Source organism: Cervus elaphus, chromosome 4 (genome assembly GCF_910594005.1).
Source record: "Cervus elaphus chromosome 4, mCerEla1.1, whole genome shotgun sequence".
In the NCBI taxonomy this organism is placed as follows: Eukaryota; Metazoa; Chordata; class Mammalia; order Artiodactyla; family Cervidae; genus Cervus; species Cervus elaphus.
In genome coordinates, this window is record NC_057818.1 from 11,926,007 (window position 1) to 11,942,906 (window position 16,900).

General features: G+C 58.2%; 2 protein-coding genes across 3 annotated transcripts in view; both read left to right on the forward strand.

Annotated features, from left to right (window-relative positions):
* Positions 1-5,467: 5,467 nt before the first annotated feature.
* On the forward strand, positions 5,468-16,392 carry OSGIN1 (oxidative stress induced growth inhibitor 1). Its single transcript, XM_043898162.1, has 6 exons — positions 5,468-5,629; positions 9,393-9,497; positions 10,787-10,923; positions 11,868-12,059; positions 12,276-12,367; positions 15,080-16,392. Exons 2-6 carry the CDS (start codon positions 9,431-9,433, stop codon positions 16,026-16,028), a joined length of 1,437 nt encoding a protein of 478 aa, XP_043754097.1. The 5' UTR covers positions 5,468-5,629; positions 9,393-9,430; the 3' UTR covers positions 16,029-16,392.
* Positions 16,115-16,900, forward strand: part of NECAB2 (N-terminal EF-hand calcium binding protein 2) — a 44,002-nt gene continuing 43,216 nt past the window's right edge. Inside the window, exon 1 of one of the 2 annotated variants that reach the window (XM_043898166.1) lies at positions 16,115-16,251. In XM_043898166.1, coding sequence (XP_043754101.1) covers positions 16,186-16,251 — 66 coding nt within the window. In that variant the 5' untranslated portion in view covers positions 16,115-16,185. The remainder of the gene's footprint in view (positions 16,252-16,900) is intronic. The other variant, XM_043898167.1, reaches the window with a different exon arrangement.

Below are 16,900 nucleotides of genomic sequence, written 5' to 3' on the forward strand. Positions count from 1 at the left end.
TGGCCCCACCTGGGTCACCAGTTGGCCCCTGCTCTCCTGGTGGCCTGGCTGTTCCAAACACTTACCTCTCTTTCAGACCTCACAGCTATTCTGGCAACAGTGTCAAGAAGGTGGTTTACAAAGAGAAGGGCCGCCAGTCTGGAAGGGAGTCCAGTGTATTGGCACCTCCAGGGCCCAGGAGGTTCCTGGGCTATATCTCAGCTCATCCCCCAGCAGCGGCAGGGACAGAGGCCCCCAGCCCCGCTGTACGTGGCCATCGCCGGTGGTACAGCCCGTGTCCCTCTGCATCGCAGCCCTGGGTCGTCAGAGTCTGTGGGACCGGGGCCTGGGTGTCAGTGTGTCCTTAAATCCACCCCCTCCCAAGTGATTCTGACGTGCACCAGGGATGAGACACACGACTCTGCCGTCTGCAGCTCACAGACAAGACAACGGAAGCCCAGAGAGGTTAAGTCACTCGCCTAAAATCACACAGCTTAAAGCAATGGAGCCAGAACCCTGGTTGGTCTGACTCCAGAGTGGAAGTCTTTTACACCCTAGCCTGGACCCCTGTCCACCCTGAGTGTTGGGCAGACACAGTCATTCCCCTGCCAAGACTTTTCTGTGTTGGCTTTTTTTTTGGCTACACGGACCTTCGTTGCTCCATGGGCTCTTCTGTAGTTGCAGAGAAACTCTCCAGTTGCAGTGCTCGGGCTTCTCATCGCAGTGGCTTCTCTTGCTGCAGGGCTCAGACTCCAGGCACGAGGGCTTCAGTGGCTGTGGCACGCGGGTTAGGTACTCCGTGACATGTGCGATCTTCCCAGACCAGGGATCAAACCTGTGTCCCCCGCACTGGCAGGCAGACTCTTAACCACTGGACCACCAGGGAAGTCCCTTTCCCTCCGGTTTTTTAAAGAAAAGAGGGGACGATCAGGAAGCAGAGAAGGTGGCTGGAGACCCCCAGCTCCTCCTCGGGACCCTCCAGGGTCTCTCCATGTGGGGGGGCAGGGCACAGGCTCCCCCCGCTTTGAACCCACCTACCCCAGGGTCCACGGTGACTACGGGGGCCGTGAACCTGCGCTGAGCCCTGGCCACTCACCCAGTATCCCAGGACCACCAGACTGAAGTCTGAACTCCCTCCCCTTTCTCTGCCCCGCGGCCTTGGGCAAGCCCCTCCAGGTTTCCTCATCTGTAAACTAAACTGGTTATTGAAAATATTTGCCCACCTCTGCGGGTTATCGGGAGAATCGATGGAATGTGGTAGATGACACGACAGGGCTCTGTAAGCGGCCAGGGCAAATATTAGCTCTCCGGTCACGCGCTGGCCAGGCCTGGCCTGGTCACGCCAGGATGCCGGGCACAGGCCACAACGTGGGGCCACGTCTCACATTCTCAGGCCTCAGTTTCCCCACCTGTGCAATGGGAGAGTAACAGCGCCGTGCCTTCCTCACTGGACTGGTGAACAGATTGATTGTACCGATTCCCTGAAACACCTTGCCTTGTGCACACCTCGTAGAGGGGGCGGCCGTGGAGACAGGGGGCCCTCCAGGAGAGTCCAGAGGTCCATGCCTTTGTGCCTGAGGCAGGAGGCAGGCTTCCTTCCTTCCTCAGTTCCTCCATAGGGGGCCTTTTTCCTGCAAGCGCCCAGACTCTGCAGTCACAGCCCTGGGTTCGTGCCCCAGTTCTGCCACACCTGCTGTGTGACTTCAGGCTTGAGATTGGCCTCTCTGAGCCTCCCCCCGACACCCCCCAACCCACACCCCTACCCCCACCCTCAGCTGCCGAACCGGCTGTTGCCACCTCGCCAGCCCCACGCCGGTGCTGCAGGGCCCAGAGCAGGAGAGCGCAGCTCAGAAGCGAGGTGCCCTGCCCCCTGCAATGCCCCCGGGTACCAGCCATCCCGGTTTGCCCAGGACTGAGGAGTTCCTGGAACGCTGTGAGGCTTTCGGTGCTAAACCCAGGAACGTCCCGGAACGCCCAGGTCTGCCCGAGTGGTAGGCGCCAGGGTCCCACTGATGCCAAGTGAGAGCTGTCAGTGTAACTGCCCGTTTCCCAACAGCCTCATTAAACAAGCTCGTGTCCATGATACATCTCCATTAACCCAGGATGTCCAAAGGCCTTTCGTGATTTTCATCTCAACCTGGAATCCATACAAGAGTCATTGAGCCATTTTACCTTTTCTTTTTTAGTTGTTTTTTTTTTTTCATTCTTACTAACAGTTTGAAATCTAGTGTATATTTTACACTTAATGGCTAGATTTTGCCAGGTGTCATACAGCCTGCCCAGGTAACTTTGAATTTTAAGCAATGGAAATAAACATTTTTAGCGTTAAGTATATCCTAAATACTGCATGGGACATACTCAAAGTTTATTTCTTATTTATCCGAAATTTGAAGTTACCTGGGTGCCTATGTTTTTATTTTCTGCATGTACTTTGAGCACATCAGAATGAGGAGGCTCACATTTCAGGGGCTTAATAACCACAGGAGGTCACGGCCAAGCAGGGGGCAGGGTGGGTCTAAAGGAACCGGGGCGCCCAGTGGAGTCCAAGCGAGCCGGTCCCCCTCAGCCAACCTGCAAAGCCCCGCCGTGTTCTTTCTGTCTGCCTGCGGCCCCTCTAACCTTTGCCCCTTTGTCTGCCTGGAACATTATCAGTCTCAGTCTTGGTCGAGCTTTCTGGCAGCAACTCAACACATTTTATTTCTGATCATCTGCTGCAGGTAAACAGGTGCCAGGGAAGAAAGTCCACCTCCCGCACACAGTTCTCCCACATCAGCAAATCCTCAAATTCCGGAAAAGGGGTCAGGGCCAGCGTGGGCGGCGGGGCACTTGGGGGGGAGGGTCCTGCCAGGCCCAGAGATGGGGGTCCCCGGAGCCCACCTCCTTCCCAGGCACCCCTCTGGGTTGTGAGCCTCAGGGTCCTTCCTCCCCCCTCCACCAGGCGCTGGGTGGGAATCTCTGAGCCTGGAGTGTCTCTGTCTGCCTCAGTTTACACACCCAAAACCACCGGGGGGTTGCAGACCAGGGCCCTGGGGTGGGAAAATGGAGACAGCTGGGGGACGGGCCGGGGTGCAGTTTGCTGTCACGGCTCCAGTGTGTGCAAGCCCTGGACTAGAACCGGGGGTGTGTGGGGTGCACCTCAGGGTGTCAGGGAGTTTTGGTAACAAGGCCTCCTGGAACAGAGGCCCAGAGAGGTAGGCCACGGGCCCAAGGTCACACAGCACATGTGCGGCAGAGCTAGGGGCCCGCCAGGGAGCATGGGTTCCTTCCTGCATGTTCTGTCCCGCTGTGGCCCCACGCGTGCCTGCCGCCGCCAACCCCGGGGGAACAGACTGAGTGCCACTTCCCCTGGGTAAGGGGAGGCCCCAAGGGCGCCCTGCCTCCCCCAGGCTCACCCAGCCCGTAGGGCTGAGCCCGGAAACCAGGTCTCACCCGCCCCACCGCACAGTGGGTGCAGCCCTGCCTGGACAGTCACGTGATTCGTGGGTCCCGGTGCCCCAGGGTCTCCTCACCCAGCTCCTCACGCTACCCTCAAACCCTTGCCACCGGCTCCTCCCTGCCAGGCGCCCCTCTCTGCCTCTCCCATCCCCCAGGAGCCCCGTGGTCAGCCCTGGTTCCCGCCCTCCCGGTCCCCCTCTGCATATTCCATGCTGTGCTTGTCCCAGGGCAGGGCCCTGGTCCTCTGCGGCCGCCAGGGCCAGGACTAGGACACAGACATCACCTCGGGCACAAAACGCAGGCCACCAAAGCATTCTGGCATCAAGGCACTTAGTGTGTTCACGCAATATCTTTATTTCTTTACTTTTTACATTTTGGCCATGCCTTTCGGCATGTGGGATCTTTGTTCCCTGACCAGGGATCGAACCCACATCCCCTGCAGTGAAAGTGAAGTCTTAACCAGTGGACGGGCAGGGAAGTCCTCATACAATGTTTTTATTTTTTAAACATTATTGTTTCTTTGTTTGTTTTTGGCTGCGCCGGGTCTTCCTTGCTGCTTGAGGGTCTTCTCTCGTTGCAGCGAGCGGGGGCTAACTCTTCGTTGCGGTGCTCAGGCTTCTCATTGCGGTGGCTTCTCTTGTTGCAGAGCACAGGCTCTAGGGCACACAGGCTCAGTAGCTGTGGGGCATGGGCTGAGTTGCAGCATGTGGGATCTTCCCAGACCCGGGATCGAACCCGTGTCCCCTGCATTGGCAGGTAGCTTCTTAACCACAGAGGTCCCACAATATTTTTAAAAATCAAGAATATCAAAAACACCAAAATCCAGGATGAACAAAATATCAGTGTTAAATAAAGACAGCATCAGCATTCTGATTTTTGCAGCAGGTTCCAGTACCGCTCAGCATGTCATGGTTAGAGATCCTGCCTCTGTCTGAAGCTTTAACATTTTTGTTTATCTTGGGTTTTGGACATTAATTTTTTTTAATCTTTTTTTTTTTTTTTGGTTGCATCGTGAAGCATGAGAGATCTTAATTCCTTGACCAGGATCAAACCTGTGCCCCTGCGTTGGGCACTGGACCGCCAGGGAAGTACCATTTGGGCACTAATTTTGATTTTTTTTTTTTTCAATTGCGTCAAAATTCTCTTTGTCTTGATCACTGGGTGTCTGGGGCATCCCCTTAAGTTTTGTACACAAGGTGAGGGCCTCCTGGCTTCACCCTGGTCCCAGCAGTAGTGGGGTGACATACACCCCCATCCCCCTCACAGGGCAGGGCTGGCAGGAAAGTCTCCAGGTAAGAGAGGAAGATGCAGGTGACAATCCCACGAAAAATGAAACCAAAGCTAATAGGCACTGAGGCTATAGGCCAGGCACCGTCCTCACTCCCTCCTGACCTTCCTTCCTTGAGCGCCCTACTGTGTGCTGAGCGTCCTCCCAGACTTCGGACAGAGCAGACTCGGAGATGCTTCCCCCCACCATACAGAACCCACATCCCGGTTTGGGGAAGAGACGATAATATAATAAAATCCATAAGAATCAGCAATACGTGAGGTGTGCAATGCTACTGGTTAAAGACGGGGGAAGAAATGAAGAAAAGGAGCTATGAACCTCGTCACCAAGCATGCCATCACCAAAACACCACGATCACCCAGGAAGGAGAGGTGCCCCTTGGCCCCGCTCGCAGACGGGGGAACTGAGGCAGCCCGCCCAGGAGGGGCAGGGCGGGGCTCCCAGCCTGGGGCCGAGGCAGGAGAGGACCCGTAGCGCGGAGACCCGCAGCAGAACCCGGGCTTTCTCCACTTAAAGCGACCGCCTTGATGGTACGTTGGGCGGGGCTGTCTCCGCTTCCCTAAAAGGCGAAAGGCCAGGTTGGCTCAGCCTGGCCGGTGTCCGCCCCGCCTCCTCGCCATGGACCACCCCGGGGTGGGCCCTCTAAGGCCGTCCCCCGAGGCTGGCAACGTGACCGCCCGCCCTCAAGTGTGCAAGTTCATTCATCCAGGGGCCCCTGCTGACTCACGCTTATGAAAGTGATTTTCCTGGCCCCGCCCTCCGCCCGCCTCTTCCCAGCCCCTGAAATACCCGGGCTTCCCGGCCTCTCGCACCCTCTTGGATCCCCACGGGGTAATGTGCATCCCGTTCCCTCGGTCGGCTCCCTGACCCCCGTTTCTCCAAGAGGCCTGACAGGGCTCCCCAGTGTCCTCGACCCCGGCCGGTCAGGTGAGTGACCCGGGCGAGGCTTGGGGGAGGTGGGAGAAGGTAGCCTGACCGGGGCAGGGCCCTGGAGCCAGGCAGGGGGACCCCAGGCGGTCCTGAGGGTGGTCCACCCTGGCTCCCCACGACTAGCATGACCCCCGCAACCCCCGAGATCCTCCCCCACCCCTCCTGGCCATGCCCATCTCCAGGTGCCTGGCACCCTCCACCGACAGCTGCCCTGCCGGTTGGCTTGCTGGGAGTTCACCCCAGCCCACGTGATGCTACTCCAGGCAGGAAAGAGAGGTGTGGCCAGCCCAGGCCGGCTGCCCGGAGCCCCGAGGCCACTGGGTCCCGCGAGCAGGCTGGGTGCTGCCCTCCGGTCCCCGCCTCTCCTGCTCTCATGGGACCGAGCCCCCAGGGTCGAGGGGGACCTGGCTTCTCACAGGAGGGTTGGGGGTGCCGGGAATGAGGGCTGGGGTTTCAGAGGGTCTGGAGAGCTCCTGGGGCTCCAGATGGGGGAGGCTCTGGGGGTGCTGGTGTCGCGGGGTGGGCGCCGCGGCCAAGGGCTCACCCTGGTGCTTGGCAGGTGGCACTCGGGCTGACGGAGCACCTCCCCATCCTTCCCTGCCCCAGCCTCACGGCACTTTCCCGGGGGCACTATTGTGCCGTCTTCCTCAGAGGGGACTCCGACAGGTGTCACAGGGCAGGGTTTGGGGTGTGGTCTCCAACATTCCTGGAAGAGACACCTCCCTCCTGACCCCAGTTTTTCCCTTTGGGCAATAGGGGTAACAGAAAAAAAAATCCATGGAGTGGGGTAGGAGGGTTGTCATTAAAGTGAAATGAGCAAAAATACCACAGGTGCTCAGTAAATGTAGCCATACAGGTGCCCTAAGCCTTAGAGCAGTTTAATCTTCAGTAACCCTACAAATTGCAATGCTCCAAACTCTATGCTCCACACCCAGGAAAGCACGATTATTCCCATTTCTTTTGCACTTCTTTTCTCCTGTGAACTCGAAGGCCTTTTTAATGTCAACATTTGCCATCTTCAACCAGAGGGACGTTGGAAACTGACCTTCCCAGCTTCCCAAAACTAAACAGTGTGTGAGAAATAGGAAGTTACACTTTCAAATGGAAAGTGGGCAGCGTGCGTTCTTCTGAGGAGGTTTCGAGAGCTTCACGTCTCGGGACTTGGGCCCTGTGTGTATCACTACGCAGGAAGTAATCGTTCAGGTCAGCCTCTGGGTGGTGACCTCGCGCGTGTGGCATCCAGAAGTTTCTGGCATGAGCACTGGACGTGGGGTCCAAAAGCCCTGGTGGTGAATGGGGCCTTCTTCCTCCTGGGAGCGTGAAGACGGGGCAGTCCATTGTGGTTCCTCGTCTGTAAACGGAGGCTCCTGCAAACACTCCCCCTTACTGGTGCTGGGAGGATTCACGGGGACGGAGCAGAGGACTTGGCCCGGGGTGGGCGCTCCGTGGGCACCCAGTGTGGTGGGCTGTGGGGTGTCCAGGGACCAAACTCTCAATTCATTACCCACTGGCTCTGTAACCTCAGGGGCGTGGCCTCACTGCCCTGAGCCTCAGTTCGCGCGTCTGTAAAGTGGGTTCCGTGAGGATGAAAGCTGCTGATGGGAAAGGAGCTTGTGACGGGGACGTCACCTGCGTCCTGTTGCTGGTGTTCCCGGGGTCAGTGAGGACAGCAGCGCGGCGCCCCGGCTGTGTGAAGGGCGTGTTCTAGGAACCACAGTCCCTGCCCCAGGGCCACCGGCAGGTCAGTGAGACGCTGTCCCCTCCCAGCTGGAGCACCAGCCCTGTGGCCCCCATCCCCGACACCAGCACCAGGACAGAGTTGCACTCAGCCTGCGGGGGCCTCTGTCACACCGCCTCGGGGGGCATGAGAAGGTCCTTGCACAGGGCAGCCTGGGCTCAAAACCAGTTCAGCCTGCACACCTTGTGGCAAATTCCCCACAAGCCGTCCAGGACGGTGGGACGCTTGCTCGGCCTCAGCTTCCCCATCTGTAATATGGGCGCTGTCGTGAGAGTACGTCTAACAAGCCAGTTAAATATGGGTTAAGTTGGTGAATGTGGTCAAGTGTTTAGGGCATGCTCAGCACCCGCTCACCCCACAGAAGTTCAGAAATGCTGGTCGTCCTGTGTGGCAGCGCTGCCACCCCAGGGCGGACAGCAGGGTCCCTGCAGGGAACCAGGCGTGGAGTGGGCCAAGGGGTCCCTGATGGGGGACACAGCTCACGCCCCAGGCCCCACTGAGGCGGTTCTCAGGAGACCGGAGGGCACATCCCCCTGTGAGGCCCGAGGCGCCCTGCTGCCTCCCAGCCCCCCGTCCTCACCTGCCAGCCGGAGGTGACGGCGCCTGCCTCTCAGGGTGCCTGCAGGGCCCAGATGCTGTGGCTTAGCTGCAAGCTCCTCTCCTTGCAAACTGTAAAGTGCGGCGGGCGGGTGCAGTGAGAGGGACACCCAGGCCCTCCGGCCAGCCCCTCCGGCCGTCCCCCACCCCTCTGCCCGGTGGGGGACGCTGGTGTTGCTGTCACTCTTAGCACATCAGAGATCACACGCCAGCCTCAGTCGTGCTCCCTCAGCCTCTTCAAGATCTGCAAAAAATGTGAATCAGTTGCCCACTCTCTCGAATCAGGGAATTCACATAAAAATCCAGATTTAAGCTTTTTCCTGGAAGAATTCTGAAGGCCGGTGGTGCTAGGACCCCATCCCTGGCTGCTGGTGGCTGTCTGGCCATCGACTCACCCTTTCACTTGCTGTGAGCCCCCAGTCTCCCTGGCGACAGGCCGAGAGGTGTGCGCGGACTATTCAGGCAAAGCTGTGCTTGGGGGACGTGGAGAGGGTGGGTCTGGACTCACCTGGAGAGACCTGCAGCTTCAAGTTCTGGGGTTGGGTCCCTCGGAGTGATTTGGGCTTGTGGCCAGCAGAGGGCGCTGGCGCTCCAGAGACGAGCTGGTTTAACGGCATTTCTCCCCAAACCGAGAGGCTCGGGCTTCCCGCGTGTCTGCCTGTTCTAGCCCAGCCCCTGAGCCCTGGGCTCTTCCCAATGGCCCGTTTTCTCCAGGTCGGTACTCCATGTACAGCACCTCCCTATGTCCTCCCACCCCCCAACAAACCTATGAGGTAGAGACTATGATCATTCCCATTACACAGATGAAGAAACTGAGACCCAGAGAGGTCCAGGAATGGGCCCATTGTCACCAGTTCAGAAGCGCCTCTCCAGGCCCAGGTCCACTGAAGACCTGAGCGCTGGCTTGTGAGGTGGGGGTGTGGCTGTCACAGACGTGCTGGGCAGGGCTTGCTTCAAGAAAGAGCCAACTCATTGGAAAAGACCCTGATGCTGGGAAAGATTGAGGGCAGGAGGAGAAGGGGATGACAGAGGATGAGATGGTTGGATGGCATCACCCACTCAACGGACATGAGTTTGAGTAAACTCCAGGAGATGGTGAAGGACAGGGAAGCCTGGCGTGCTGCAGTCCATGGGGTCACAAAAATCAGATACAACTTGGCGACGAAACAACAACCATTACCATCCATGATGAGATGGGAGTGTGGAGTGAGGCTCAGAGAGTGGGAGACGACCAGGCTGGGGGAGGGAGCCCTGCATTATTGGGCCTGTTTAGGAGGTAACAGGTGTGAGAGGGGAACATCATCCTAAGACTCAGGGAGGATCCTGGACTTGACCCTGAGGCCAGCGGGAGGTCACCCTGCAGCTGGGAAGTGACCGCCTGACCCCCAGGCTCAGCAAGTGGCCCCTCTTCCCCTGTGCCCCCAGGTCGGCTGCCAGCCCCACGCCCCCCACCAGCCGCAGCCATGAGCAACCACAGGAAGGACCACCTTGGTGCCTGCAGCTCAGAGCCCCTCCCGGTCATCATCATTGGTGAGTGCTGCTCAAGGCAGGGAGGGTGGGGGGTCGGAGGTCAGGAGCGTCCACTCAGCACTCTGCTCAGCAGTTTCTAAAACATCACTCCAAACAGTCCTTCCAGGAACCCGCAAGGCTGGAGTAGAATGAGTTGGAGAGGCTGCCCGGCGGGTTGGGGGCGGGGTGGGGGGGTGGGCCGCTGGTGGTAAGTGGGCAGCTGGCCTGTGTTTCCCCTGCGCTGGGTGCCTGAGTGAGGGGACACAGCAGCTGCATGTGTCCTGCCCTCAGGTCTGCAGAAAGGGGGGACAGAGGTCCCTGCCCTCTAGGCCAGCATCAGGTTGAACCACGTGAAATGGCCATTCTTGTAAGTTCAGGACGGTTGAGCATCAGCGATTTCACATGGTCCATCCTAACCGTTGTCTCCATAAGTAGGACTCAGGACAGCACAAGATAAGAGAAGGACAAATAGGAAGTGATGTCACGAGGTTAATTGCCCACGAAGGGCCAGTGGTGAGTCCTGGGGCTCATCAGGACCTGCGAGCAGGCGGCCCCACCACGGGTGGCTTTAGCGCCCGTCCGGAGCACCCCTACCCCCGAGCTCACCCAGTCAGCACATCGTCCTACGTGCTGCAGTGTTCTCCACATCCCTCGGACCCACCGCAAGGTCGGTCCTGGAGGACTGGGCTCGTTCCTGGTACTCTCAGGGTCTCAGTCTTGCCGCTCTGTGACCACAGGCAAGTTACTCAGCCTCTCTGTGCTCCAGCATCCTCTCCTAGCAAAGGAGGAAAAGTAGCATGCACCTGGCTCAGTGGGATAATGCCTGGGCTTCCAGGCTACAGAGAGGCTTGTTACAGCAGCAGTAGCCTTATTATTTTGTTGTTAAAATCAGTGGGGACTTCCCTGGAGGTCCAATGGTTCAGACTTTGCCTTCCAATGCAGGGAGAGCAGGTTTGATCCCCGGTCTGGAAGCTAAGATCCCATATGCCTTGAGGCCAAAAAACCAAAACATCAAACAGAATATTATTTTTAAAAATTCAATAAAGACTTAAAAAATGGTCCACATCGGAAAAAAAATTTTTTTAAATCACTTAACACAAAGCTTGACACATAGTAAGCACTCAGTGAACATCAGTGGTTATTTCCACAGCTCTCTTGTTAAAGTGGTGCTGCGCTAATAGATGCTTTGTTTTTGTTTATGAGTGAAGAGCAAATCAGGGAATGAGACAGATCAAAACCGGAGCTCTCGGTGGTGGTCGTGGTCTCGGGGATCCAACGTTCTGCCCTCTGACTGCGCCCTCTCTCCCCAGGCAATGGTCCCTCGGGCATCTGCCTGTCCTACCTGCTCTCAGGCTACACCCCCTACGTGAGGCCGGATGCCATCCACCCGCACCCCCTGCTGCAGAGGAAGCTCTCAGAGGCACCAGGGGTCTCCATCATGGACCAGGTGGGCTTGAGCTCTGGGACAGGGGCGGACACCCCCACTGCAGGGAAACTCTCCCAGGCAAAAATAAAAAAAGCTGCATTTGTGGGAAATCCCCACTCGTCCACTGGTGAGGACTCGGTGCTCTCACTGTCGGGCTCAGAGTTCGATCCCTGGACAGGGAAGTAGGATCCCACAAGCCATGTGGCACAGCCAAGAAACAACAGGATGCGTGTGTGAGACATGGGAGGCCACAGAAACAGGGAAAGAGGGGTGGCAGCTAAGACGTCAGCTCGCCTCGCCTCCCCTAGTCCAGCGATTCTAAACCCAGGACGGTTTTGCTCTCCTGGGGACGCTTGGCCATCTAGAGACAGTTTCAGTTGTTGCGCCCAGAGTGGTGACACCACTGGCTTAGAGGGTTGAGGCCAGGGATGCCGGGACATCCTACCACACACAGGATGAGCCCCCCAGCCCCGGAGCCAAAGCTGAGGACCCCAGTCCTGGATACTGCAGACCTACTAGCCCCTGCTCGTGAGGGCTGACCAGCCCCCCCTCCACACCCCTCGCCTCCCAGGAGGTCACTCAGCGCAGCCCCTTCAGGCAGCATCCATCAAGCTGGGCCCCTCCACCCCGGAGCTGGAGAATGAGGAAGTAAGCCGCCATGCGGTCTAGATAGGGATTTCCCGGAATGCCTCCTACAGGTCACCCGTCCCTCAGTACAATCCACAGAGAAAAACGTTTGTGCTCCAGTAAAGCTGAGAGACGCTGGGTTTGGCGAATCTAAGCAGGTAAATGCCGCTGCAGGGCTTGTCAGAGCCTTTAGTGTGCTGCCCTGTGTGATGGCTTTCAGGGAGGCAGCATTTCCCAAGCTCATCTGACACCCCTATATGAGGGACGGAAGGTGAGACCAGGCGGCCCTCCTCCAGGGGCCCCTCTGACCTGCCCCCCCCCGCCCCCCCCAACTCCAGGACCTAGACTACCTGTCCGAAGGCCTGGAAGGCCGGTGCCAAAGCCCTGTGGCCCTGCTCTTTGACGCCCTCCTGCGGCCAGACACAGACTTTGGGGGCAGCGTGGAGTCTGTCCTCACCTGGAGGCACCAGAAGGAGCGAGCCATCCCCCATCTGGTCCTGGGCCGGAACCCGCCTGGGGGCGCCTGGCATGTGAGTGGGGCCTGGAGGGGGTGCGGGGACTTGCGCCAAACCTTCCTAACGCAGGTCAGGGCTCTTGCACTCCCCACCTTTCCCTACTGGCCCCCACTGCCCCCTCCTCCCTCCCCTCCCCCCACCCCCAGCCCCAGCTGAGGCCTCCCCTGCTCTCCAGCCCTGGGGCAGCTGGGGGCCAGCAGAGACCTGGACTTTGCTCTCCTTCACTCCTAGTCCATTGAAGGCTCCATGGTGACCCTGAGCCAAGGCGAGTGGATGGGGCTCCCCGACCTGCAGGTCAAGGACTGGATGTGCAAGAAGCGCAGGTGAGGGTTCCCTGGAAAGCCACGGTGGGCAGGGAAGACCCGAGCCCGCCCCCGACACTGAACCGGGAGCCAGAGGTCAAGGGGCTTCGGGGGCTCATCAAGCCTGCCCTCGAGGGGGACGCTGTGGCCGGGCTGGGGAAAGGACTTGCCCAGGGCCGCACAGGCGGTAAGCAGCAGAGCTGGGCTCCCCAGGACTCCCCGTCCAGTGCTCCTGCCTCTCAATCTCGACTGGGCCTCCCTGTAGCATCCCAGGCTCTAAGGAGAGCTGACCACTGGCCCCTGCCCCCCACATCCTGCCTCGGAGCCTCTGGCCCAGGCTCCCCGGTCCTCTGGCCTCCCGCAGCCCCTCCCAATATTCTGAGCTTGGCCTGCAACCATCTCTTTTTCTCAGTCAGCTAATCAATCGGATGCACTTTTTAAAATTGATTTTGCATTAGAAACATAACCACAGTACAGGAAATTGGAAACTGAGAAAAAAAAGACAGCTGACTCCTAACCCCGCACTCCTCCCCAGCACTGCCGCACCTTGGAGGGTTCTCTTCCCATCCCACTTCCTGCTCCATAATGACCACACTGCACACTTCTCACCACCCCAGAGAGACAGCCGAATCACAACAGATGCCAGCCCCTGCTCATCCCGGGGCACAGGGCGTAAAGTCGCCCAGTGCTCAGGGTGGCATCTGCCCTTGAACGTTTTCTCCTCCCTCTGGGTTCTGACAGGGGGCCTGTTGTTCAATCTCTCGGTCGTGTCCGACTCTTTGTGACCCCATGGACTGCAGCACACCAAGCTCTTCTGTCCTCCACTATCTCCCGGAGCGTGCTCAAACTCATATCCATTGAGTCAGTGATGCCATCCAACCACCTCATCCTCTATCATTCCCTCCTCCTCCTGCCTTCAATCTTTCCCAGCATCAGGGTCTTTTCCAATGAGTCAGGTCTTCGCCATCAGGTGGCCAAAGTATTGGAGCTTCAGCTTCAGTCCTTTTAATGAATATTCAGGATTGATTTCCTTAAGGACTGCCTGGCTAGATCTCCTTGCTATCCAAGGGACTCTCAAGAGTCTTCTCCAGCACCACAGTTCGAAGGCATCAATTCTTCGGTGCTCAGCCACCCAGTAGGCAGTTGATCTATTGGAAACCTCACTTGACCTCTCTGGAAACTCTGTTCCATCCCTCCAGAGTTCATGGTCTGTCCTTTTGACACAAAGATTTTTTGCCCCAGCAAATGTGGTAGAAAGACATCCAGGCTGGTGTAGTGATGTGTTAACAGACAGACAGGAATGTAAATTTCAGCAGACACACCCTTTCCTGTCCTACTCTTAAAATATAACGTTATGTCACAAGGATCTCACATGGTGATTACACAGTGACTGCAGCCATGCTGTCACACGGCCATGTAATATTCCCGAGAGGGGTGGGCAGCTCCACTCATTCCTACACACCAGCCTTTGTGCTTGGATGTCAGAGCCAAAAGCCACAACAGACGCACCCCCTGTCCTCATGGTGCTGCCGCGATTCCTAAACCACTCCCCAGTCACAGAGCTTTCATTCTTTCCAATGTGCATTATTATAAGGAACCCTGGGTGCAACATCATCTTAGGACAGCCCTTTAAAACACTTTCTACTAAAACAGAGGAGTGGAAATGACCAACCCACAGCCGTGAATTCCAGAGTTCCAGTTTCAGGAGCAGCCTAATGGGTTGGGTTGGCTGCAGTGGCCTTAAGGGATATCTGAGCTCACCTACAATCTTGCGTCCTTACTGACGGGTTGTACTGACGATGTGTCACAAAAGATTCCCTTTGAGTTAATCCATAACAACATGTCCACAAGTCAGCGAAGGGAACTCACTGAAGGTCACCCGGGAAGCTACAGGGAGGAGCTGAGATAGCATCGTCTATGCCTCACCCACTGGCAACAGCCCTGGAAAAGGTGGTAATAATAGCAAGAGTGATAATAACAACAAAAATAACAGTAACAACAGCCAGGGCTGCTACTGTGTGTTGAGGACTGTGTTAAGTGCTCTATGTGGGTTATCATTCAACCTAGTTCTTCACTGAAATATAAGCACATATAGAAACACACAATTCACATGCCTACAGGTGGATGTAATTTCTCAAAGTACACATACGTTTCAGTCACCCAAACTCAAAAAGCAGACCCCTTCTCCCCAGAAGCCCCCCTCAGGCCCCTCCCAATCACCCCCTTCCTAAGAGGCCACCCCTCTCTGAATGTCTAACTCCATAGATGAGCTTTATCTGTGTGAACTTTATAAAAATGGAATCCTACCCCAATGCACATAGAATACTGGTCAGTATTGGAGGAAAGTGTCATGGCCAACCCCGCGTCACTCACAGCCTGTCAGGTTCTAGTCTAAACCCTTCACTCCTGTCATCTGAGCCTCTCAACGACGGCAGGGGACAAGTGCTGTCACCGTGGTCATTTTGCAAATGAGGGACTGAGGCAGGGGGTTCCCACAGGACCCAGGCCCTCTGGCACCAGAGGCCACACTCCCAACCCCACCCTCATCAGCTCCATTGTACAGAAAAGAGAGGTTTTTACAGCTCAGAGGGGCTGAACCCCTTGAGCAAGTCCTACGCCCAGGGGTGGTGCAGCCACACTCCAGGGCCTGACTCCAGCCTGTCCACCCGATGACCGCCCCAGCCCCGCCCCAGTCCACTGACACTCACGCCTCCTCGTCCTCCCCTCTCCCAGAGGTCTTCGCAATAGCCGGGCCACGGCCGGCGACATCGCCCACTACTACAGCGACTACGTGATCAAGAAGGACCTGAGCCACAACTTTGTGTCCAACGCCGTGGTCACGGCCGTGGAGTGGGGGACGCCCGAGCCCAGCAGCCCTGGGGCCCGGGACCCCAGCCCGCTCTTCCAGGTGAGCGGCTTCGTGACCACCGAGGACCAGAGCCAGCAGTCCTTCTCCCTGAGTGCCCGCAACATAGTCCTGGCCACAGGCACGTCCGACAGCCCGGCCCGCCTCGGCGTCCCTGGGGAGGCCCTGCCCTTCGTCCACCACGACCTGTCGGCCCTGGAGGCAGCCACGCGGGCAGGCACAGTGTCCCCGTCCTCGGACCCTGTCCTCATCATCGGGGCGGGGCTGTCGGCCGCAGACGCGGTCCTCTACGCCCGCCACTACAACGTCCCTGTGATCCACGCCTTCCGCCGGCCCGTGGACGACCCCGGCCTGGTGTTCAACCAGCTGCCCAAGATGCTCTACCCCGAGTACCACAAGGTTCACCAGATGATGCGCGAGCAGTCCATCCTGTCGCCCAGCCCCTACGAGGGCTACCGCAGCCTCCCGGAGCACCAGCTGCTGCTCCTCAAGGAGGACCGCCAGGCCGTGTTCCGCGACCCCCAGGGCCTCCAGAAGGTCTTCGGCGTGGCCCTGGTGCTGGTGCTCATCGGCTCCCACCCCGATCTGTCCTTCCTCCCGGGGGCAGGCGCCGACCTCGCCGTGGACCCTGACCAGCCCCTGAGCGCCAAGAGGAACCCCATTGAGGTGGACCCCTTCACCTACCAGAGCATCCACCAGGAGGGTCTGTACGCCGTGGGGCCGCTGGCCGGGGACAACTTTGTGCGCTTCGTGCAGGGCGGGGCCCTGGCCGTGGCCAGCTCCCTGCTGCGGAAGGAGGCCAGGAAGCCACCCTAGCACCTGGCCCGGCAGCCTTACACCCAGGCCCTAAGAGGAGGGAGATCACCACAGCCCTGCCGGGTGCACAGTGCGTCCCAAGATGCCCCAGTGATGGAAGGGGGCCTCTCCTGCAGGAGACAGGAGCAGCCATGAGCCCACGCCACAGGCCTCTCAGATGAAGAGTGGGAAACCCAGACTTCCCGGACTCAGACCAGGGTGGAAACAGTGGCCACAGGACACGGTAGGCCCAGAGCTGTAATTGGGGGTGAAGTGGCCCGTGTGAGCTGGGATCACCAGGGCCAGCGGAGCACCGAGCCAGGAGGACTTCCAGGCCCCACTCTTTCCAGAATCAGGTCCCAAATAAAACCAGCGCCTGCCTCCACTCCTGTGTCTGAGGACTCTCTGCTTGGGGAGGGGGCCAGGTGCCCAGGACCCTGCCCCCGGGAGCTGGGGAGTCAGAGCAGGGGCAGAAGCACAGGGTCGTGTGGGAGAGGGTCCCGGGGCTGGGGGACACTGGGCGGTGCCCCAAGGGGAAGGGCAGATGTGACTGAGGAGTGGGTGCTGGGGAGGCTTTCCCAGCCCCACCCACCCCTCAGGTCTAGTCCCGCTCACTCCCTCTCCCTTCAGTGGATCCTCTGTGTTCTCCACACTTGAACCTGCCACAGGGCCTTTGCACAGGCTAAGCTCTAGCCCAGGGAACTTCCCCATCCTCTCTTTAACTCCTCCTCTTCTTACAGTCTCTGAGCATAAGGACCATTTCCTCTAGGAAGCCTCTTCTGACATATGCCCCTCCGTGGCCTGAAGGTAGAGCCCACTCTAGTGGGTCAGGCTTCCACCCCCTTCATTGCAGTTCAGTTCTCACTCTTCATTATTTGTGGGATCATTCCAGT

Bases quoted from the DNA above. Each gene is read 5' to 3' on its own strand.
- OSGIN1 (XM_043898162.1), top strand. From the start codon at position 9,431: ATGAGCAACCACAGGAAGGACCACCTTGGTGCCTGCAGCTCAGAGCCC. The intron at 12,060-12,275 runs GTGAGTGGGGCC...CTTCACTCCTAG, and splicing joins CGCCTGGGGGCGCCTGGCAT to TCCATTGAAGGCTCCATGGT. The intron at 12,368-15,079 runs GTGAGGGTTCCC...CCCCTCTCCCAG, and splicing joins TGGATGTGCAAGAAGCGCAG to AGGTCTTCGCAATAGCCGGG.